Source organism: Notothenia rossii (assembly GCF_949606895.1).
Source record: "Notothenia rossii genome assembly, chromosome: 5".
NCBI lineage: Eukaryota > Metazoa > Chordata > Actinopteri > Perciformes > Nototheniidae > Notothenia > Notothenia rossii.
In genome coordinates this window covers 72,952,101-72,976,122 of record NC_136903.1, presented here as the reverse complement: position 1 = coordinate 72,976,122, position 24,022 = coordinate 72,952,101, and the positions used below count along the sequence as shown (strand labels likewise).

Sequence of the window (24,022 nt, the reverse complement as noted above, 5' to 3'; positions counted from 1 at the left end):
CCACCACAAAGTGAGGCAGTGAGCACAAACACACCCTGCTGCTCGGGCTTCACTTAGGACACAGTTTTACATCCTAATACTGAAGCTATTTTGAAAAGGAAAACGTTGTTACGTGTTTCAAACTACATTCCACAACAAAATAGAGATCAAAAGCTTACTGCTTAACACAAGTGTGAGGATAATAGTACTAAATGTTGTACTATCCTGTATCATTCAGAAGAAAAAATGTGATTCACATTCATTGGCACTTTGCTGAAGCTTTATGTATCAATTCAACACCTTCATCATGTGTGAAACTGTACGTCAGGTGGTGCGGTGGTTAGTAGATGCCACATTGTTGACATTGTGCCAGTTTGAAAAACTCTACTGTACCTCCTCTGTCACTGTAACCGTAGAGTTGACACTTCATAGAGTAAAAATACTGCAACACCGAGTATGTAAATATCAGTTTCCTGATGGTTTTGTTTAGGATAAATGTGTGTAATGCATACCTTATATTTACAGAGGCAAACGTAAAGACCCCTCACATGTTCATATAAAAAAATGTTGCTTTTCATACATTTCATGGTCTATGCATTAGAGGGTTCTCAGAAGGTGTGTCCTGAGTCTCCTATGACGTACAATTCCGGGCTAAAAACGTAAAATCCAACAATCCCTAAAATAAACTCTGATTCAGTCTTGCTTAAGCTGTGCAGTTGTTGCTATCACTCATACAGAATGTAGCTTCCTATATTAGCAGGTTGCATAAACAAACAAACTCATACAGCATGGTGCTGCCAAAAAGAGGGGGAAGAGGAGGAGGCTCTTTTGAAAACTACTAAAAGGTCTCACAGCAAGGAGGGGTGGAATGGGATCTGAGTGCATGTGATCAAGAGCCAACCCAATTAGAGGAGTATTCTTGGTGAGGCAATGGAGAGAGTTGAGTCCAGTTAGGCATGGAGGTAGAGTGACAGAAATAGCTCAGCAGAGAGTCGTGGTGGGCATACCTCTGACTCTATGGGTGTCAATGCAATCAGCTGAGACTGCACTGGCTCCTGTCTTTCATTTAATGTAGACAGACAGACCTAAATTTAGAGTCCTATAGAATGTAATGGTGAGAGTGGGTATCAGTTACTCGGGTTAGTTTAATGAACAGTGCTGAATGTGTTACTTGACGCATACAACATGTGTTTTAATATCAACTACACTTTCAAACATAGTATTTGTTATAAGCCTTGATTCCAGAGATCTGTTATATGTCACATGACCTTTACAACATCTGCAAATTTAAAAACTGTCTTAAAAAGGCAAGTTTTAATTTTACGGGATGTTATGTGTGTGTGATTATGTTTTGTGTGTTGAATGTTAGGAGTGTCCTATTGGAGCCTCCGGTTGTTGCCTAGCAACCTCTATGACAACAAGATTCAACAAACCGTGCCCCGGTCCAAGAAATACCTTTAGATCCCCCGTCGTAAAGATTCTCACTTTTGCATGATCATGAGTGGCCAATATGTTTTCCGTTCATCACTCCTTCATAAATCAATACATTTTCCATCAAGCATTGTCATTACTACTTGATTTATTTAATTGTGCCCCATGAAGCTCTTTGTAAAAGTATTTGTAAGTCCTAATTAGTTAGTGACACTAGCTGCATGCTGTATTTTGCATTTATATTATATAAATATAATAATATGCCAGAGAACTAATACCAAATAATGTGAGAAAGTCCTCTTTGATATTGGACAATGAGTATTTCAACTGAACTTGAAATGTCAACTTTATCGCAATACAGATCAAAATAGTAAACACAATCAAGAAAAGAAACACAATTTAATGGAATTCATATGATTGGTGTGATGTTCAACATATTTATGATCCCACATCATCAAATAATTCTTAAAAATAAAGAAAACCTCATCCTGAGACTCTCAGCTTTATCATTTTGTTAAATGGGATTTGTTTGCTGTTTATTTCTGAAATTGAGTATTAGAAAGTGTTAGTACCAATCACCCCAAATAACCTATTGACACATGGTTGATCATATTAGCTTAGAGGCACCCCTATGCATCACACAATCACATTATTCAAAAAAGGTACACATTAAAACTGGATCAGCATGGCAAATACCATGCCAGGTGAGCCATAAGCAAATACCATGCCAGGTGAGCCATAAGCAAATACCATGCCAGGTGAGCTATAAGCAAATACCATGCCAGGTGAGCTATAAGCAAATACCATGCCAGGTGAGCCATGATACTAAATAATCATTGACTAATAATCATGATGTAGCTTTATCATTGGCACATTTTTCTATCTGTCTTCATCTGTTGCCAGATGGATGGTGATTTGACCACAGCACTTTCCCATACTAGTGAATAATGGGCTGATGAGAATGTTGAGTGCGCTGCCCCACACAGTCTGAACCCAGTGCATGTTGATGAGAAGCAGCTGCACACAGGGCATGATCAACCTGGAGAGAAACAGGGACATGAACACAACGTTAGATCATCTCTTTGATAAAAAAAGAATACATCTTATAAACTGTAACCAAAACATATAGCAGGGAAAAGCGTGTGTCACTGAATCTTTCCAACTACATTCTGCATGATTCCTTTTTTTACCAGAAAAACGTTTATCAGTTATTCCATGCCTGTAAGTCTTCACATCTCAGTGTGACAACAGTCCTACCAGATGTGAAGGAAGCTTAGCACAGCGAAGAGGATCCCTGCTGCCAGAGAGACCGGCACCGCCAGGAGGAGAGAGATGAGCCGGTACATCCACAGTCTGGACACCTCAAACAGGGCGTGACTCCACAACCACACTTTATCAAAGCTCCGCACCGAGGGAGGCTCGGCGATCACATCTTCAAACGTGACCTGAAGACACACACAGAGACACTGAGAGTGACTTCTGAGGACACATTTTTCTAAAGCATATTAAAGTCAATACTGAGGTGTGGAGGTTGGATGATAACATGTTGACAGGCTGAGGATAATGTGTAATGCATGCACATGTATTGCACTGAACCGATTTAAATGCTTATTTAGCTTTACAGAGTAGTATTGTATCAGCATGGGCAAACATAGACCTGTGTGTATGATCCTGTCCACTTGTGGTCAGTATAATGCAGCCTATTGATATTTACCACAGAGGAAATGGGTGGTCTTATATTATCTGATAACAAAATTAAAGGTCATTGTCCTAGATAGACACATTTATTTATTAAAAAGCTCCACTTTCTAATTTGCATGTATTTTCATAATCATTGTTCACCACCAGGTTTAACTCTTTGCATCACATGGGTCAATAGAGACAGCAGGAGGTGAATGCAGAGCAGGTGGGTTTGTTTATTTGACTGTCTAGTTCTGTTTCTCCACACAGAAATTACATATTTGTGCCGGAGGTTCTGTGTCAAGTTTTATGTATGTTTAAAATTCCCGTAACGCGACAGAATATTTACCTTCAGAATCGTGTTAACTCCTTTGGGATCCCTGCCCTGAATCTGCGGCCTTGTGTCACTGTGGGTGGAGTTCAGATCTTCAGACTGTACATCCACTTTGACTTCCATCAGTTCCTCAGCTGGTCTCTCATCTTTTAATCTCTGGTCCTCCATTTCTACTAAGTTCAGCTGTGTTCCCGCTCTGTTGAAGGCTGTGGTCATGTCATTAGAAATATGGAGGACGAGCGGGGCGCAGCAGGAGGATGACTTTCCACTGTAACTCTGCGGGCATGTCACTGACACCCAGGTGGAACATAGTGGACTGATTACTGCCTTGCTCCTTATTGAGGAATGCCTTTATTGGCTTTTAAAGTCTTTGGTGTCATTTTCCATGTGACACACTCCATGGAAAGTCTCATTTAGACCGTCATGAGAAATGGCCAATGGCCGTTGCTAATTGGCCTTCACTTTCTCAATAAATATTGAAGAGGGTGAACATAAACTGGGGAAGTACGTTTGCATGACATAACATAACATGTTTTCATGGTTATAAAGTACCCTCAGAGTTCTCTGCATTTCAACGTTTTTTTTTATTCATGTAATTAAAATAAATGTATTCAAGAAAAAGAAAGACAACAAAAAGATAAAAAATAATCTGATGATCTTAAACTGCATTAATATTTCCTTGGTATTTGGTGCATAAAAATAAATACATAACAAACGAAAATGAAAAAGGGAGGCTAATGACAAAGTCTAAAACCATAAATAAATATATAAATAAAAGGCTTTACAAATGAGAAATATATATTAAACTGCTCAATTAGGATGTTTTTTAAATGAAAAGAGCTACTGTTTGAAACAAAGAGGACGCCTTGTGCAAAATATGGAGAGAAGTGAGCAGAAATATAAAGCATAAACAAGATGTGGATTGTAACAATATAATAATCTTAAATTGGCAAGTATCTCACTCAAATATCTTAGACACCTAACAGAAAACATGTATCTCACTGTTTGTTGAAAGTTCCTCAGAGCCTTCTTGTCAGAAATGAACAAAGCGCTGGGAGGAGAATCACTGGTAAATAGTGCACTCTGTTGGCCATGTTCGGTCTCGCTCTGTATTTGAAAAAAACAAATCAATCAAACAAATCCTCTTTGTTTGTCACTGATGGTTAAACCAGCCTAATGTTTCCCTCACACATAATAGCTTGTTCTCTCTCAGTGCCTCCAAGAATCTCAAAGTGCTGCAGGTAGTGGAGTGGAGACGGGGTCTGATAGCTGATGATTGATGCTGTGTGTCTGGAAACCATGGCGATGGAGAGCTCCTGATATTGTGTTGTGATTGTGTCTTAAAATCCTCCACATAACGTGCTAGCTAGGATTAACTTTGAAACATGTCCTGATTTTTTAAATAACAATGTTCATCAATATGGTGTCATGAGTTGAACCACAGAGAAATATCACAATCTGGGCAACTCGATAATAGCGACATACAATAAAAAACATCAATTGTGCTTTTGTAGGCTTGTTGAACCAGCAAGCAGTGTTGTTTGAGTGTTTGTGAAACAAAAAGAAATGTAATATGGTCATAGATAACCTACCACTCTCCTAAATACTACTAAGCTGATAGTATTTACGGTAGTGCTATATTTTTCACAATGATGTGTGCCATTTTCTTTGAAAATTAGTATTAGTATTTGGTGCAAATACAGTGAAACATATAACTCCAGATGAGCCTATTGATGATGCACTTAAAAAAATGGAAATCACATTTTTTAATGTGGTTGTGGATACAGCCATAGATATATATAAACACTAGATGGCTCATGTGAGATTTTCCAGCGTAGCTGACCGGCCGCCATCTTGCCACAGTCAACAGTTACTCTGATTTGCGTTATGGTAGCTGTTGTAAGGTGAGTGATCTGCACAAAAATACTATTAACTCGCTGAAATCTTGACTGATTTACAAACGGTTTGGTTTATTATAAACATTATTAGCATGGCTATGATACAGGATGCTTGGACATGTTGAAATTGCAGCTTTTCTTTGTGTATGTGGTTGTATTTATTAGCTGGCTAATAACAAGAGGCTGTGAGTGAGACCTAGTATTACAAAGTTGACCCAGCAACTTTACACCAGTGGGAGAGGCAGAACTGCTCTTTCTTTTCAACATAACTTAAGTTACACATGATTTCTTCCAAGTGGTTTGGCTTGTTAAAAACATCTTGCATTATGATACAGGAATTTGCTGGCTTTGTGTTTACAGAAGTACCTGACTATCCCGGACTTTTGTGCAGCCTACGGATGCTCCAATCGCCGCTGTCTGCCACCTACCATGAGACGCAGCACTATGTTCCCAACATATGTTTATGTTTGCTCAGTCTAATAAACCCATAACATGGTTGTGAAAGAATACCAAAGCTGAGGCTGGACGATGATTGATTGTTGGTGTGCCATGTATCACCGTGTGTCTTATTGGTTTTGTGTTATACTGTATTTTATTGTGTGCAGCTGATCCTTATCTCCAAGACACATTTAAAACAAATAACCTTGAACCTTGAAGCCCCATCTCTCCCCACCTGCTTCCTACATCCCCTCCACACCACACCAAGTTGTTCTTCTTAATAATAATAATACATTTATTTTGGGGGGCCGCCTTTCATAACACCCAAGGACACCTTACAGGGGCATAGGGGCAATATAGGGAACAATTTAAACAGTGGATTTTGTGATATATCAGCCGGGGTGAGACAAGACAAACCACAAATGGACTACAGAAGGACACAAAAGGACACATGGCACAGTTTATATTATTCTTGGTCTTTTTTCAATAACATATTTCAAAGGTTCTGGATTTGTTTACAAATCTAGAAACTAAATACAAAACTAGGATGATATGAAGATCTCATGTCAAAAATAATTGTGATAAATGAGACAGAACTGGCCTGTCTGTGAGTTCATTTTATGTTGGTTTGGTTCTTCTGATAAAGGTGTGAATATCTAAATAATATACCAACATATGCTATTGTCATTAGTTGTGTCCCTGTTCTTCAAGCTAAGGCATTGCTAAATTAACAACTCTTGGCTTACAGAGTGGTAACATGAAACCGATTTTTATATATAAAATATAAATGTATTTTAATTTTATAATTTATTTATAATTTATTTTAAATATTAACAATATAATCAAATAAATGGAAATATATACACCGGCAAATATTTAATATAAATACCTTGTGTGTGTGTGTATAGCTATTGCTTTATCTTATTAATGTTATTTTCATATGAAAGTCCATGATTATAAGTATGCAGTATCATAACTACATCTTTGATGTTTATAAAAAACTAAAATTGGTTGAAAATTGAGCAAGCTATGGTTATTTAAATAGTAAACCATAATGTTATGAATGAGAGAACTGCCTGTGGCAAGATGCCGGCCAAGTGGCAACGTCGGTCTCCATTGGCCAGCAGCGCGGGTGAGTCATCTAGTGTTTATATATATCTATGGATACAGCCCTCTCTTCACTTGATGAGAGATTTCAGCACCTTGGAGAGGTAAATGACAAGTTTGGAGTGCTCATCAACTTTCCCAATACATCAAACGAAGAACTGCCATAGCGCTGTCAAACCCTGAGCTCTGCTCTGACCCATGATGGACAACCAGACATTGATGGCCGGGAACTTGCTGCAGAAATGCAACATTTTCAACATTTGCCATCAAAGAAGATGACAAACATGGAACTATTGACCTTCCTTCATGAGAAGAAGCTGACAGAAATGTACCCCAATTTGTGGGTTGCTCTGAGAATCTCTGCCACTCTTCCTGTTACAGTGGCTGCTGCTAAAAGAAGCTTCTCAAAGCTCAAACTGTCAAAACTGACTTGATAGACTCTATGGGACAAGAACGTCTCAGTGGACTATCCATCATAAGCATCAACCATGTGGTCTCAAAACAGCTGTCTTATGATGATGTCATAGATAATTATGCTTCAAGAAAGGCAAGGAGAGTCAGGCTAAGGTAAGGTATTAGGTGTGAGACCTTTAGTATTTTAATGGGGGTTTATGTGAAAAAGTGGGGGGGGGGGGGGGGGGGGGCGCCATCTAAAATCTTGCCTAGGGCAGCAAATTGGTCAGGGTCGGCCCTGAGACTGAGACAGAGACTGGGCTTGAGCTGATTTATGTTGACCGTTTGGTTCTACCGGAGTTATTGTTGATTTAATTTAGTTAATTAAACATCATCAACATTTCTAGATCAGTATGGACTCTCTTATTGAAAATGCATCTGAGCCTAAAGCCAAGTTTAGCCTCTTGGTTTTAGCACACAATTCATAAACACTACTTGTTTTAACTGTAACCAGGAATGACACCTGTGGATTCCGAAACATATGTAAAAGAACAAAGGGGAGATTTCAGTTGTTCGTCAGGTCAGGCAACAGCAGAGAGCAATCTTATTGACCAGAAAACAGGTGCAGCTCACAAAATAATTTGAATATCATGGAATATATTGCGTCTATATCATGCAAAATGTAAGCATTTATCTCTGCAAAAGGAGCCCAGACCAAGTATTGAGTACATATTTGAACAAACTTTTCAAAAAGATCGAAATATCTATATTATAAATCCGTATCAAATATTATACTATTTTGAGATACAGGATTATTGATTGTCATGTAAGCTGTAAGAATCACAATTAAAAGAAAAAAAGATTTGAAATATTTCACTTTATGCATAATGAATCTAGAATATATGATTAATTTGTTTTATTAAATTAAAGAAAAACAGTTCTATGATATAGTTATTCTTTTAGATGCACCTGTAGAGTCTGCGACTTACCAGATGGCAAAGAAGCAGTTACATACAGTGTAATATAGCATATTAAAGATAAAGGCTAAGGTATGCAGTATTTACAGTAGTGACAAGCATTTTAACACTGATGCAAACGTTACACTATTGAAGATTCTTTAGACAGCATAAACTGTAAGGCAATACAATTAAAGGCCTACAACTATAAATTATTGAGGGGATGTAAAAGGAATAGCCATTTTAATGTGTTGCAGCCAATTTGATGTATTTTAATATTTGTATATGAAGGTGCTGTGATACTACTGAATTGACCTGGGCATACGCGGGGACTCAGCCAATGTCAGGGTACAGCCTGCTATTTGGGGAGGACACAGGTGCACAGCATTAGGGATTGGGAATCACCAGAGGGAAGCCACACAGTTTTTCAACCGTGCGTGTTTTCGCTTATTTTCTGTTTGTTTTGAGTTAATTTCGGTTTATTTCTTTATCACAGTTAGTTGTTTAGTTATCAGTTAAACACCCGGCTCTTGTTTTGCTGTCATCATCCTGCAATCCAAATAAACATCTTAAATGCACTCAAAGAGAAGACCTGATTTGCTGTCAACACCACGCGTCTGGAAAAGCTTCACACCATATCCCTCACTGGCAAATATTTGTTGTTCGGTTGCCTTTACATTTGTTGAAAAACTTGCTTCCAAAGATGGATGGACATAGGAGGACAGCGCTGTATTCATTGACTTTTCCCGACTTAAATCCACGTTACGCACCCGCAAGAGGAACGGGGACGGACCAAACATCAAAGTCACGGTAGGAGTATTTATGAATGAATAAAAGGTTGCGGAGGAGAGTGGCCTTCACGCAACGGGATACAGGCAAATCCCATAAAGTAATTCTAAACAAAGCCTCCGTGGATTGCTAAATAATGGCTATGAGTAACGAGGAAAATCAGGAAATTAACGCAGAAATTAAACGCTGCTGTCAATCAAACAGAAAAGGAGGATGGGCTTGGTAAAAGGACAGCTAAACTCACATATAAAGCAGCGGAAGCAAAGATATTATCTATGGAAAAGAACAGGAATTCTGGGATAAAGCAATTGTGTAAAGTGGCAAAGGAATTGGAACAAATGATGATTTCAAATGGAAATGTTTCTGACATGCAAATCAAACATGAAATGTTGTGGAAACTGTCTGGGGAAACTACAAGGTTGCATGAGTCATTAAAACCTTTGTTGCCTGAGGATGAAATGTTTAAACAAACAGAATGGTTTCAAAATCAAATGCACAATGTTAAAGGAGTAATACACAAAATGGAAAAATGGGTCCATGCAAACAGGGAGAAATGCACAGGTTGTGGATGATGAAATCGATGATGTGACAAATAATGCAAATGAGGTTGTGGATAACAGTGGCTCAAATGAAAATGATGTGTTACATGCAAATGAGGAGCTGGATAATATTGGGCCAAATGACAGTATTTCTAACATTGGTGACAAAACAAATGTCAGGTGGAAGCTCTGGCCATTCAAGGTCCTCAAGGTCAACAACGTGCTCTGCACGTATCAAGGCCGAGGCTAAAAGGGCTGCAGTCCTGGCTTTGGAGGCTGCTCTCAAGGAAAAGCATGAGCTGGAAGCTCAAGAGGCTCAAATTAGGAAGAAAAGGGAATTGCTTGAAGTACAAAGTCAGATTGCTGCGCAGACAGCAAAAGTCACAGTACTTAGAAACAGAGGGTCTGACATAGGAGTCACAAATGGAACAAATTCATATGTGTCAAAACACAAGTCTGCTCTCAAACCCTCTGCTGTGCCATTTGTTCCACAAACTTCAAGTTGTACCGTCAATCATCCACCAACAGGAGGCAGTAAAACTACAAAACCCACTCAATCACATCAAAATCCATACAACCAGTACAATCCACCAACAGGAGCTGCTAAAGCTGCAATGCCATTACAGTCTCAGCAGCTACAGGATCCATACAACCAGTTCAATACTGCAGCTACAATGCCAAGTGGAACAGGGGCACGGCGCAAAAAAACCATTTCACAAGGAACCAGATCAAAAACATATGATTCAAATCACATCCCAAGCATGCCTCAAAGGTCTTTGCAGTCATATCCCAGTGCATATACACAACAGCCATGTTTCCAAGTCGATGAGGACCAAGGCAGAATGCCTCAAAGATCTTGTCAGTCATATCCAACCGCACAGCCATCAAAGCAATCAAACCAAAACAGTGAGGAACCGGACCAAGGCAATATTTTCACCATCATGCAAAAGCAAAACGACATCACAGCATTACTAGTGCAACAGCAGTCTTCATTATCATTAACCCCAAGGGACATACCAGTGTTTGATGGAAACCCTCTTGAGTACAACTTATTTGTCAGAGCTTTTGAAAATGGAGTGGAAGGAAAAGCTGCTAGCAGTGTAGACTGCTTATACTACCTGGAGCAGTACACTCGAGGGCAACCTAGAGAGCTGGTCAAGAGCTGTCAACACATGCCATCTGACAGGGGGTATCAAAGAGCAAGAATGCTTTTAGAAGAACGCTTTGGAAATTAGCAAAAAATAGCCACTGCATATATGGAAAAAGCACTTGGATGGGCACCACTGAAGTCAGAGGACATCAAAGCCTTACAAGCATTTTCACTATTCCTACGCGTCTGCTGTAACGCTATGGAGGACATAAGCTACATGTCAGAAATGAATATGCCATCAAACATATGTGCTATAATCATGAAGTTACCATACAAACTGAGGGGAAAATGGAGAAACATTGCTTTTGAACATCAGGAGAGACGCCATCGTCAAGCAGGTTTCAGTGACTTGGTCAATTTTATTGAGAGACAAGTGTCTATTGCATCTGACCCACTGTATGGAGACATTCAAGACACAGTTGTCTCATTCTCAAAATTCAAAGTTGGAAATAAAGTGTCACAGGGACGCATAAAGGAGAAAGGAAGCATTTTCGCTACATCTGTGGCAGCTGTTAACTCTGAAACTCAAAAGGAGAAATACTTACCTGATAAGTCAACAGAGGGACCTTGTCTGCTGTGTGAAGAGGGCCACAGATTGGAAGTGTGCCCCAAGATGGAAAAGAAGCAGCATCGGGATAAAATTGATTTCCTAAAAAAGAAAGGTGCTTGTTTTGGATGTCTATCAGTTGGACACATGAGTAAAGATTGTCACAGTCGGCTGTCTTGTAAGTTGTGTAACCTGAAACATCCTAGCATTCTCCATACCCATGCAAAGGAATGGAAATAAATCAAATCAAAGGACACACAGCAAGAAACAACATGGATGAGTCAAGCCACTACTCCCAAGACATGTGGCCATATAGGAGCCGGAGCACAGGATTGCTTCTTGTCAATTGTGCCTGTAAAGATCAAGGCAAAGAAAGGAAGCACAATTCTAAAGACCTATGCATTTCTAGATCCCGGCAGCTCATCTACTTTCTGCTCTGAGCAACTGATGAGGAAGCTAAAGGTGAGAGGAAGGAACACTAAATTCCTGATGAAAACAATGAATAAAGAAAGCTTTGTCAACAGTCACATCATCTCAGGACTAGAGGTAGCTGCACTCAATGATAACATCTATATTGAGTTGCCTGATGTGTACACCCAACGCAAGATGCCTGTGACTCGTAATAACATCCCACAACAGGAAGACTTGTATGCTTGGCCATACTTAGACTCTGTGGAAATTCCTGCTATTGATGCTGATGTGGAGCTGTTAATTGGAACTAACTCTCCAGAAGTAATGGAGCCATGGGAAGTGATAAACAGGAGGGGTAAAGGACCTTACGCTGTTAGAACCCTATTGGGATGGGTTGTCAACGGACCACTGAGAGGAGGCAATGAGAATGGGAGTAGCCGCCCCACAGTCACAGCCAACTGCATATCCATTGCTCACATAGAGGAACTGCTGGTGAAGCAGTACAACCATGACTTCAATGAGAAATCAGCAGAAGACAAGCCAGAATTGTCCATAGAAGATCTTAAGTTCATGCAAATTGCCAACACTTCAGCTGAACTCAACAATGGACATTACTGCTTGAAGTTGCCTTTTAGAGAAGAGGACAATGTTGTCATGCCCAACAACCACCATCTTGCTGAGCAAAGGGTCCTCTGCCTAAAAAGGAAATTGGAGAGAAATCCAACATTCAAAGAGGAATACACCAACTTTCTTGGTGATGTCATAAACAACGGCTATGCAGAGAGTGTGCCAGAGCATCAGGTGAAAGGAAAAGAAGGAAAGGTGTGGTACATCCCGCATCATGGGATGTATCATCCTAAAAAGAAAACCCTGAGAGTGGTATTTGACTGTGCGGCAAGCTACAAAGGTGTGTCACTCAACACTAAACTACTCCAGGGACCTGACTTGACAAATTCCTTGCTCGGAGTTCTCAAAAGGTTTCGCCTAAACTCTATAGCAGTTATGGCTGACATAAAAGCTATGTATCATCAAGTCCAAGTGTCAAAACAGGATGTAGACTTTCTTCGCTTCCTATGGTGGCCAAGAGGTGATCTGACACAGCCGCTCACTGAGTACAGAATGACTGTTCATCTGTTTGGTGCAATATCATCGCCCAGCTGTGCCAGTTTTGCCCTTAGAAAAACGGCTGAAGAGCACAAAGCAGACTTTCCAGTTCATGTAACAGACACCATCAAGCAGAACTTTTATGTGGACGATTGCTTGAAATCCTTGTCTTCAGAGGCAGAAGCCATGTCTTTGGTTACAGACCTGACCACTCTATGCCAGTTGGGAGGATTCCAACTGCTGAAATGGATCAGCAACAGCAGGTCAGTGTTGGAAGCCATTGATGTGGAGAAAAGAGCCAAGGAAGTGAAAGAACTGGATTTCGACAGAGACAGCCTTCCTGTCGAAGGAACCCTGGGACTGCAGTGGTGCGCAGAAACTGACACCTTTAGATTCCAGATGGCAGTCCAAGAGAGACCATTCACAAGAAGAGGTATCCTGTCGGTGGTGAGCTCGGTCTACGACCCCATTGGATTTTTAGCACCCTTCACCTTACCTGTCAAGATAATGCTGCAAAACCTCTGTAAGATGAGCTACAGTTAGGATGAGCAAATTCCTCAAAACTACCAGTTGCAGTGGGTGGTGTGGCTAGAAGATCTAAGAAGACTCAGCACTTTCAGTGTGCCGAGATGTTGTAAACCCAAAGGATTTGAACAGCTCACAAGTGCCCAACTACATAATTTCTCTGACGCCAGCGAGAACGGCTATGGCACAGTTTCATACTTGAGGCTGCAGAGTGATGATGAGAAGATCCATGTAACTTTTGTTCTAGCAAAGGCACGAGTTGCTCCTCTAAAGAATGTTAAAATTCCAAGGATGGAACTAACAGCTGCTGTGCTGGCAGCGAGAGTTGACAGACTCCTGAAAGCAGAGTTGCAACTAGAGCTGGAAAACTCAATTTTCTGGACAGACAGCACAACAGTGTTAAAGTACATCAGGAACTAAACAAAGCGCTTTCACACCTTTGTTGCCAATAGGGTCTCTGCTATAAGAGAAGCCACAGACATCTCACAATGGAGGTATGTTGAGACAAAACGGAACCCAGCTGATGAGGCCTCTCGTGGGGTGAAAGTTGAACACCTTCTCACTTGCAGCAGATGGATCCATGGCCCAGAGTTTCTTTCCAAGAGTGAAGAGGAATGGCCCCTTAACATCTTGGATTCAACTTCCATCAGCAGTGATGACCCAGAGGTTAGAGGAGAAGTTTCAGTTAATACTGTCATCATTAATGATGCACCAAATGCAACAAATAACATCTCTGATGAAGACCCACAGAATGCTGTAAATCAACTGATAACCCACTTCTCCTCGTGGAAAAGGCTTAAGATCTCAGTTGCGTGGTTTCTCCAGCTGAGAAAGACGTTGCAGTTGTTGAGTCAAAAGAGTATACAAATACAAGCTTCTCTGTCCAGCAGTGGACTTGACCCAACTCAACAAAAGAACAAAGAGGAAGAGGACATGAAAAGATTCAGAGCCACAATGGGTGGTCACGTCTTATTTCCTGAAGATATTGACGCGGCAGAAAGTGTCATCATTCAGTACTGCCAAATGGACAAGTTTAGTGATGAAATCACTGCTTTGAAAAAGGGAACATCTGCAGTGAAGAAAAGCAGTCACATTTATAAACTTGATTCGGTGCTGAAACAAGGAATCTTGAGAGTGGGAGGTAGGCTTAGCCACAAAACATCCAGTCATTCTTGCTAAGGACCAACACATCGCCACTCTAATCTTACGCCACATTCATGAACAGTTAGGACACTGTGGAAGAAATCACCTACTTTCCAGACTTCGTCAACAATACTGGATCACCAGAGCAAATGCTGCTGCTAGAAAGATCCTCTCTTCCTGTGTTGTCTGCAGACGATATAGGGGAAAGCTGGGTGAACAAAAGATGGCAGATTTGCCCCAAAAAAAGACTGCAATCTGATCTTCCACTATTCACAAATGTGGGCATTGAGTATTTTGGGCCGTTTGAAGTGAAGAGAGGCCGCAGCCTCATCAAACGCTATGGAGTTATCTTCACCTGCATGGCCAGTCGGGCAGTCCATCTGGAAATGGCCTATTCATTGGACACCAGTTCTTGCATTAATGCAATACGCAGATTCATTTCCAGGCGAGGCCAAGTATCACACATCAAATCAAACAACGGAACCAACTTTGTTGGAGCAGAAAATGAGCTGAGAGAAGCTCTATCCAATTTGAACCATCAGAAAATTCAAAACTCACTGCTTCATTCTGGAGTGAAATGGAGTTTCAACACTCCAGCCGCATCCCATCATGGAGGAGTATGGGAAAGAGTCATTCGCATGGTCAGGAAAGTGCTGAACTCTATTCTTCATTAGGGGTGTCACGGTTACCGGTGTAGACGGTAACCGCGCTAAAATATTTTGACGGTGAGATAACCTTCTGAATTTCAAAACACGGTGTTATGTCGGTGGGTTAAATTACCGCACACCGTTACACCGGGAGAGCTTTCATTTCCCTAATACTCCCACGGTTACACTGTATTACACTGTTACCGCGCTAAATACTTTGCATTTCAAAACATAATGTTATCTATGTGCGTTACTAGAGCTCTACACCACACACGTGACACTTTCGAACGTTCGCAGGCGCCACTAGTCCTAGGTTCTTTTATCACACTCTCTCACTTTAAGCATGGCAGCAGAAGAAGGAAGCCGCGATGGTACCATTTTTCCACCTTCTAAGCGCAGAAGATCAGAAGTGTGGTCCCACTTTGGATATTTAAAAAACTCCGAGGGGCAACTGGTGGAGGACGGTGCCCCCGTGTGCAGGACATGCCGGCGGAAGGTATCCGCGAAAGGGAGCAACACATCGAATTTGCTCACTCATCTACGAGACCATCACCCGCAGCTGCACAGCCAGTGCAAGGTATATTTGTTAATATTAACACATAGTTTTAGCTGAAATGCTCGAAATAACTTTTGCCTTCGGGTAAAGGGGAAATGTAACAATTATATCCGACTGTCAATAATGTTAAATCTTGATAATAATCATTTACATTACATTAGCAAATGCACCTGCTCTCGTGTGTTCACCATTCTTAGATCGGCGCTAAACGCCATTCTAAGCTAAGTTGAATAGCTAAACTTTGATATGCCATGAGACAGTGAAAATAGTGCAGTGAAACACATTAATGATTAAGTTACTTCTGACTTTGGGTCAAGGGATAATGCAACGATATACCCGATTGTCTAAAATGTTAAACCTTGATATTAAATGTCAGTGTAAGCACGCCCACTGCTAGCATTTTAAAATACATCCTACTGCGGTGCCATGCTCTATTCGTTGGTAGCTAGTGCACTACTAAACGCCATTGTAAGGCGCTAAACAGCTTAGTTCTCATACAGTACTGGCTTCTTGCCTAATAACCTAAACTTACCATTTACCTGCATCAACATTACACTTTTAAGGTAATAAATTAATGTAGGTATTTGACTTCATACGCAAACTTGATGATTGTTGAATAGTAACTTAATGGCTGTTTTTCTCTCTCTCTCTCTCTCTCTCTCTCTATATATATACATATATATATATATATATATATATATATATATATATATATATATACATATACATATATATACATATATATACATATATATATACATAAAAAATTACAAAAAAAATTACAAAAAAAATTACCGAGATAATATCGTAAACCGTGGTAATTTTGGTCACAATAACCGTGAGCCGAAAATTTCACACCGTGACACCCCTATTCTTCATCAGCAACATTTGGATGATCAAGGACTACAAACACTCCTGTGCGAAGTGGAAGCCATATTGAATGACCGTCGCATTACAAAAACCTCAGACGATCCAAATGTTCTCGCACCCCTGACTCCAAATCAAATTCTCTTGTTAAAAGGCAAACCTTCTCTACCACCCGGGCTTTTTGACAAAAATGACTCCTACTCCTAACGACGATGGAGGCAAGTTCAATTCCTTGCCAATCTCTTTTGGCACAGATGGATTCAGGAGTATGTACCACTGTTGCAAGAGAGACAACGGTGGCCAAAGGACAAGAGGAACTTTGTCACAGGAGACATTGTCATCGTAGCGGACTCTAATGCCCCTCGCGGATCCTGGCGGTTGGGCAAGGTACTGCAGACCTTTCCCGACAGAAAAGGACTTGTGCGGTCGGTTAAAGTCCGGACGAAGTAAAACATCCTGGAGCGACCAATCACGAAGATCTGTCTTCTATTGGAAGCTGAATAAAGACTGAAACCCAACTTCTATTATTTGGGTTACCAACCCTATTGGATTATCTACATGAACAATGAACATTATGGATTGAGAATACTGATATGGACTATTCTATTGGGCTGCAATGTTTTGTATGTTGTTGAATTGTTATGTTATTATACAGTAACAATTAGGAGCCGGTGTGTTGCAGCCAACTTGATGTATTTTAATATTTGTATATGAAGGTGCTGTGATACTACTGAATTGACCTGGGCATAGGCGGGGACTCAGCCAATTTCAGGGTACAGCCTGCTATTTGGGGAGGACACAGGTGCACAGCATTAGGGATTGGGAATCACCAGAGGGAAGTCACACAGTTTTTCAACCGTGCGTGTTTTCGCTTATTTTCTGTTTGTTTTGAGTTAATTTCGGTTTATTTCTTTATCACAGTTAGTTGTTTAGTTATCAGTTAAACACCCGGCTCTTGTTTTGCTGTCATCATCCTGCAATCCAAATAAACATCTTAAATGCACTCAAAGAGAAGACCTAATTTGCTGTCAACACCACGCGTCTGGAAAAGCTTCACACCATATCCCTCACTGGCAAATATTTTTTGTTCGGTTGCCTTTACATAATTACTATCATTATTACTAGCCTATTACTACAAGCAGGGCAAACATTGGCTCGCCTCAACAGATATAGTAGATGATATATAACAGGGGATTTAACATCTGAATAATCTTTCCAAATGTCCCTGAATTTAAGGTGGGAGTAACGGTAATAATTGACGTTAACTCTAAATGTAACTATTGATTAGCAAACAAACGACCTTGCTATCGTCTAAAAGTAAGCTAGCAAGTTAAAACTGTTCCATCAACGGTAACTACAATTCATATTTTGACTTTGATTAATCATCATCACATTAATGTTACTGTACCTTGGTCTTTCTCCCGTTTGTCCTCCTCCTCTTTTCTTTTCTTTCTTCCCCGGGCACGCGATAACTTTGTTCTTTTCGACATTGCTAATTACCGTCTTTGTTTTCTTCTCCCGAGTCACCGCAGGTCAACGGCGGCGGGTCAAGTGTCAGTCAGTGACACTTGACCCGCCCCCTGGCTCCTCCCCAAGCTGGGGCAGTTCAACTTACCTATAATAAGATGTACTTTGTTGATCCAAAATCGGGAAATTGTTTTGTTGTGAAAAATTTAAATAAAAATTATTTCCCCCAATTTCCGGCGCCCCCCTGGCTTGATGCACCCTTAGCATTCGCCCGCACCCCCATCATGCAACAGGTGACCTTAATACAAAATACACACCCATGTGACAATTGCTGGTGTTGGTACAATATGTGTTCGGGGTACCATATGTGTTCGGGGTCCGTCTCTTACCAATGAAATCACGCACACCAATTTCCCCGCAGGCTAGGCAGTCAAGAATATTCTAATTAGCTTCGGCTTGATGTGGAGATGTAATTTGATGTGTCGTTTGTCCCCCAACTCCTCTCCAAAGTTGAGATATGTAATAAAATACTCGGGAGTTTCCTGAATTTTCATGCCCAAAGCTAAGCACTAGACCCTGGGTAAATTAAGAGGCTGATCTGGGGCACTTTTGTCCACTTTCCCTGGTGCTAGAAACTCAAGTCAGGCATCCCTTGAATCGTCTCAGAGAGTAGATGATCAGTGGGGCCTTGTTTTTACTGAAACATGATGTTTCGATGTATATTTCCATTGAAAATGCTAACCGCTAGCCGCAAAGCTAGCATCGCAGCCACTGCTCCGTTTTCAGAGACTTTGCACACGTTTTTCACAAACATTTTACATTATTTTTGTTACTTTCGTTGCAGTGTCTTAAATGTAATTTAGGTTAACTTCCTGTTCGAAGTTGTTGCTATGGAAACAACATGACGGAGAAAAAGGTAATATCTTCTACATAATAACGGACAAAGTAAAGAATGAAGTGTAGCTATGTTTAAATGTTCGGAATTTGACCGTGTATGATGGTCCTCTTGAGTTGCCGTACAGACAATGGCGTACAGCCATTGCTCCGTTTTCATGTTTTTTTTACATGTTTTTCACAAACATTTTTCACACGCTAGGAGTATAGGAATACTACAATTCGGTTCGTCATGATCTGTAGATGTGATTTGCCCCCGAGCACCCCAGGGTAAATTACCGTACAGCCAATCACAATGCGTACAATGCGTGATGTCATTGGTAAGAGACGGCCCCCGAACACATAGGTACTCACACCGGGAGTGCTGTATAAATACAAATAAAAGTGATTTAAACAAACAATAATAATACGAATAACAAACTAAGGTTAAAGGTCATTTGGCTCCAACAGGATTACTTAATTTTGTATTCTGTAACTTTAAGATACATTAAAATGTGTATGCTGCCATGCAAAGCTCTTTCTAACTGAACTTTGGAGTATTTGCTCTTTCCTTATCTCACAGTTTTTTGGCCTGATGATGATTCTCATCCAAAATAATACAGAGATATTTGACTTTATGTGTCATTCTTGCTCCTCTCTTCTTTAATCATTGTGTAAAACTCATTTGAAATTACACATACTGAGACAGTATAAAGGAAAGGATGCACACACTATAAAAGCCAGCAAAGAGGCCCCATTGAAAAAATGTGTCAAAGATACAACACCTCATCCTTACAATTATCGAATTACCTACCTGAAACTTGATTTGATTTGTGAAGAGAGACGCATATTCGGAACTCAAACAACAAGTCCCGTCATTCCAGATGTTTCTGGAACAACATGCTTTTGTCTTTGTCATTTCAACTCTGAAAATACAGAGCTCTGAAAGTCATGAATATCAATGTAAATGATAGTGATTCAAATGTAATTTACACAGGTCACAAGAGAAATGAAGGTTGACCAGGTTGTGTCCTTATTTGTATTAATTGATTTTTGGTTTTATAAAAGCTATTTTTAGATCCAGGTGTTATAACCCTGTTTTTATTATTGTACAAGTAGGGTTTAGGTAATTCAGACCTCAGCAAGCAAGGTATGGATTGTTTTTACTTCATGTTGTCAGCCCTGGCGGTCTCATAAATCAATTTGAAAAAGGGAAATAAAAAGACACAAAGAAACAAACATACAGATATTCTAGGGATAACAAATGCTCACAGAATGCTGTGTTTGTTTATGTATAAAAAGATATTCCAGTTTTCACCTCTCAGTATTAAGCACACAACCACAGTTATGTAAGAGCGGTGTATACCATTATTTGCTTATCCACACTTTTTCGTCATGACCGATGGTGGTGAAAAGCTAATACAAACAGTAGAGGCCATAAAACAGCACTTTGTTACCACTCTCAGAGCATTATCAATCCATGATAGTGATTTCCATTGTAAATTCACTATCTTTGCCACGTTCCCATGTCCATATTTTAGCAGTTCATATTTGCAGGGACTTGGAAACCTTGGTCTCAGCCTCTATTCACATGTTAATGGCCTCTCTCTGAACCTATGTACTCTGTGTGTAATCTGTCTGCATGTGAAAAGCAGGCGAAAGCCATACATTGGCAGACAGACTCCAATCAGGATTCAGAGCTATACATTCATAAGAATATTTCCTGCCTAAAGGTGCTAGTTGCTATGTGAGTCGCAGGCTCACTTAATTTCCATGACGACAGGGGCGAATGACAATCGCCGTCAATCAGCATATCTGTTGCGCGCAGGAACTCTGGGTATTGTCCCTCAGATTCATGAGAGCGTGCCACACTGCAGAAGCCTTTGTGTTAGCAATACTTCATTTACATCCAACATTTACCTACATGTTAGTTTCTAGTCTTGGTTTGTCATGGTGACTCTATAACATTTGAATATACATGTTTGTTTTGACACAAAAACAAGGATGCAGTGGAAGCATTATATGGAATACAAATTGTTCCCATAAGTTAAAGGCAATACATCATTTTTAATATCCCTTCAATTATAACCTTGTTATTTTGGTTACACTTCAGATTTTCATAAACAACCTTCATCCAAACATCAATAAAACCAGACTAATTGAAATACAATTAGAAAATAAGCACAAGGGATCATGTCTATTTCAATAGTTCATGTTTCAGTAAAACCATAGCACATTGACCTAAAATGAAGAAAAAAAAGCCTCCCTGAATTGTAGAATGAAAAGAACAAAACATACATTTTGGACCTGACAACATGCTTAAAATAATCGATTAACAATCTTAATATTTTTTATTTCAGGCAAAGCAATACTTTTATTCTACGCCTTTCCAAAGACTTTATGGATGTATATTATTTAAGAAATACCATTAATATTAACTGGATGTAATGGCTTCAGCAGACAAATCAAGTTCTTGCAACAAACAATGACTTGGAATGTTGACCTCCATCACTTCAGTTAAAAGAAGGGATCATTTTAATATAAATATCAATGGATTCTTGTGCAAGGGTCACATTGCATATGATGCAATATGAGACCAACTCCAGTCACTCATGAAATATGAGTTCTTTATTTGGATCATAAAATATAAAATTATTGAAGAAATGACCTCATTGTTGCCAGAATGGATAGGAGAAGGTATTCCAGTGATCAATAATCATTTCAACATTTAAATCATCTTACATTTCTTAGATTATGAAGCTATCCAATATGAAAATGTCCTGTTTACATAAAAAACAACATGTCCTTTATATTAGCACTGTGGTCCATCACCCATGTTGGTCAATGTCTAAGCCTGCTCTTCAGGAATTTGTCCAGGGATCTTAACCCCCTGGTCCGTAGTGTTTCCCGGGTTTGAGTTGGCGCAGCTGGACGGGGTTTCAGCTTTGCTGCTGCTGGTTCTCTGGATGAACTGGAGGAAATTCTCCTGAAGGGAGCCTTCGTGGCTAGATGTCCCAAAATCTGCTGGCTGGGTCAAGCAGCAACGTCGGAACTTAACCAGCTCTTCTCTGATCTGCCTGTTCAAGAGGCCGTAAAAGAACGGGTTGATAGCAAAAGAGGAATAGGCCAGCCAAGTGACTGCCTCCTCCAAGTCCCCGGGGCTTTTCATGGAACCAGTGAGAGACATTTGCATGTGGAAGATGAAGTAGGGTAACCAACAAACAAAGAACTGTCCAACAATTAATACCAATGTTAGGGCAGCCTTTCCTCCACTGAAGGCCCTCTCAGGAGACAGTCTTTGGGGCAGAGAGCGTGTGGTGGCGATCATGGTAGTCTGGCTGTTGATGGAGTCTGAGCGATTTTTAGCAAGGCTTGCATTTGCCCACGCCGGCACAGCAGGGACTTGCTGCAGCGCTGCGGAGCGAGCTACCTTGTACACGGCACCGTAAACACCAAAAATGACTACTGCAGGAAACAGAAAACAAGCAACACTAAAGAGCACAGAAAATACACTTCTTAGACGACTGTGGCTCGCGTGGAGAGAGCAGTGAGCTGCGGCAATAGAGCTCTGAGGTCCATAAGCTGGCCATCCGAAAAGTGGGACCATAGCTAAGAGGACTGACTTCACCCAGATCAGGAGCATGACACCAATAGCGAGGTTAATGGTCATCTTGACTTCATAACGCATGGGGTGTACGATATAAAAGTAACGCTCCACACTGATGGCTGTGATGGTGAGAATGGAGAGACAGATGAGGAAAACATTGAGAAAAATGTAAACCTGACACTCCAGGACGGTAAACACCACGGTGCCAAAGAACGCCGAACTGGATATGATACCCAAGGGCATGAGGAGGATGGCACACAGCAGGTCCACTGCACAAAGGTGACACACAAAAGCAAACCTCTTCAGGTGAGGAGCACGAGCGATGGCCACCATCACTCCAGTGTTGGCCAACAAAGCAATGAGGTTAAGGGTCACCATGCAGAACAACCCGAAAAGGTCTTTGATCTGTGACTGGGAGCTGGTGACGACGCCCAGGTCAGCAGGGACCGTAGGATTGGGCTCCGTTTGGGTGGTGTTTAGATTTGTCACTGAGTGATGTGGCACAGAGGCTATCATCAGACCGGTGTTGGCGGCCATCATGTATTCACAACCTCCGCTTCCATCTCTGATGTCGCCATATTTGGATGTCCTGTGTTGAGTAGACCAAAAGCAGTTATTTAAAAAAACATGTTTTAGGTGGTTCAGACTTTTTAAGTGCTTAATTAAAAAACTGAAGTGTGCCTACACGTTTTGAGTGTAAACAGATACACTTATGGGTAAATTGGAAACTGTTTACAGTAGAATACAGCAAGACTACAATTGTTCTATTGTCTCCCCTTGAGGGCCATTCAACACTGATGTTAAAGATAAGAGTTGTGAGGACAAAAAGCAATGACATGTTAGCCAACTGGGGTCTAATATATATTTTTGTGTGACAATACATCTGTGAATTCTCTTTTGAGAAACTCTACAACAATTTATATTGGAGAAAATACATTTATTTACTTTCTTTCAGAGCGCTGACAGGTTACTAAGTGCAGCTTTCACCTGTCTTAAAAAGCTCTGAACCCATTGTTAATGCAGTTTGAAAAAAAAAAAGCCATTTTAAACTTTGTCACAAATTGTTCCTGGACATAAATTGTTGCAGTTAAATCAATTCATTTTTAACAATCAGTCTTAACAATTGTGGGACATTTAACCTATCTGAGAGGCTGATATTCATCCCTTCAGATCTCATTGAGTGGTAAACACACAAAAGTACATTCTGTCTAGATTAAAACATATTCAGCATAAAAACATATTCTGATTATGCATAAATGTACTTACCCATGATTCACTCTGTGTTTGTGTGTTTCAATTCACACTTAACAGGTTGACCAGGTGTTTGACTTCACAAAGCTACTGTTAAATTCCCACTTTTTGTTTAGATACACTGGGCTAAACCCAGCTTGATTAATGTATTTTCCAGAAAGAAAAGAAGTCAGTCTTCCAGCTGAAAATTCATAAAATCCAGATAATTCAGTGTGTGAGGTTTAGTTATTCAGTATAGAGGGTCCTCCAGAGGTCCAGACGCATCACCATTGTTATCTCCAGTTGAAGAAGAACTGGTTCCATGATGTTTTTTGATGGTACATGATGCTT

General features: G+C 40.3%; 2 protein-coding genes across 5 annotated transcripts; both read right to left on the bottom strand.

Annotated features, from left to right (window-relative positions):
- Positions 1-9: 9 nt before the first annotated feature.
- LOC307042014 (caveolin-2-like) lies at positions 10-18,148 on the bottom strand. 4 transcript variants are annotated; one of them, XM_079685660.1, is made up of 5 exons: positions 17,903-18,148; positions 4,427-4,531; positions 3,440-3,714; positions 2,668-2,855; positions 10-2,449 (listed from the first exon to the last, which is right to left on the bottom strand). In XM_079685660.1, coding segments are annotated over exons 2-5 (624 nt in total). In that variant the 5' UTR covers positions 4,428-4,531; positions 17,903-18,148; the 3' UTR covers positions 10-2,289. The 4 variants fall into 4 exon arrangements, with proteins under 4 accessions (XP_079541786.1, XP_079541787.1, XP_079541789.1 ...); XM_079685661.1 differs by lacking the exon at positions 4,427-4,531 and having other exon boundaries at positions 3,440-3,630; XM_079685663.1 differs by lacking the exon at positions 4,427-4,531 and having other exon boundaries at positions 3,440-3,620; positions 17,903-17,998.
- A 1,267-nt stretch (positions 18,149-19,415) lies between these two features.
- gpr61l (G protein-coupled receptor 61-like) lies at positions 19,416-24,022 on the bottom strand. Its single transcript, XM_079681254.1, has 2 exons — positions 23,708-24,022; positions 19,416-23,030 (listed from the first exon to the last, which is right to left on the bottom strand). Exon 2 carries the CDS (start codon positions 22,979-22,981, stop codon positions 21,683-21,685), a length of 1,299 nt encoding a protein of 432 aa, XP_079537380.1. The 5' UTR covers positions 22,982-23,030; positions 23,708-24,022; the 3' UTR covers positions 19,416-21,682.

Bases quoted from the DNA above. Each gene is read 5' to 3' on its own strand.
- LOC307042014 (XM_079685660.1), bottom strand. The intron at 2,856-3,439 runs GTAAATATTCTG...GTGTGTCTTCAG, and splicing joins GAGTTAACACGATTCTGAAG to GTCACGTTTGAAGATGTGAT. The intron at 2,450-2,667 runs GTAGGACTGTTG...GTTTCTCTCCAG, and splicing joins CTAAGCTTCCTTCACATCTG to GTTGATCATGCCCTGTGTGC.
- gpr61l (XM_079681254.1), bottom strand. From the start codon at position 22,981: ATGATGGCCGCCAACACCGGTCTGATGATAGCCTCTGTGCCACATCAC.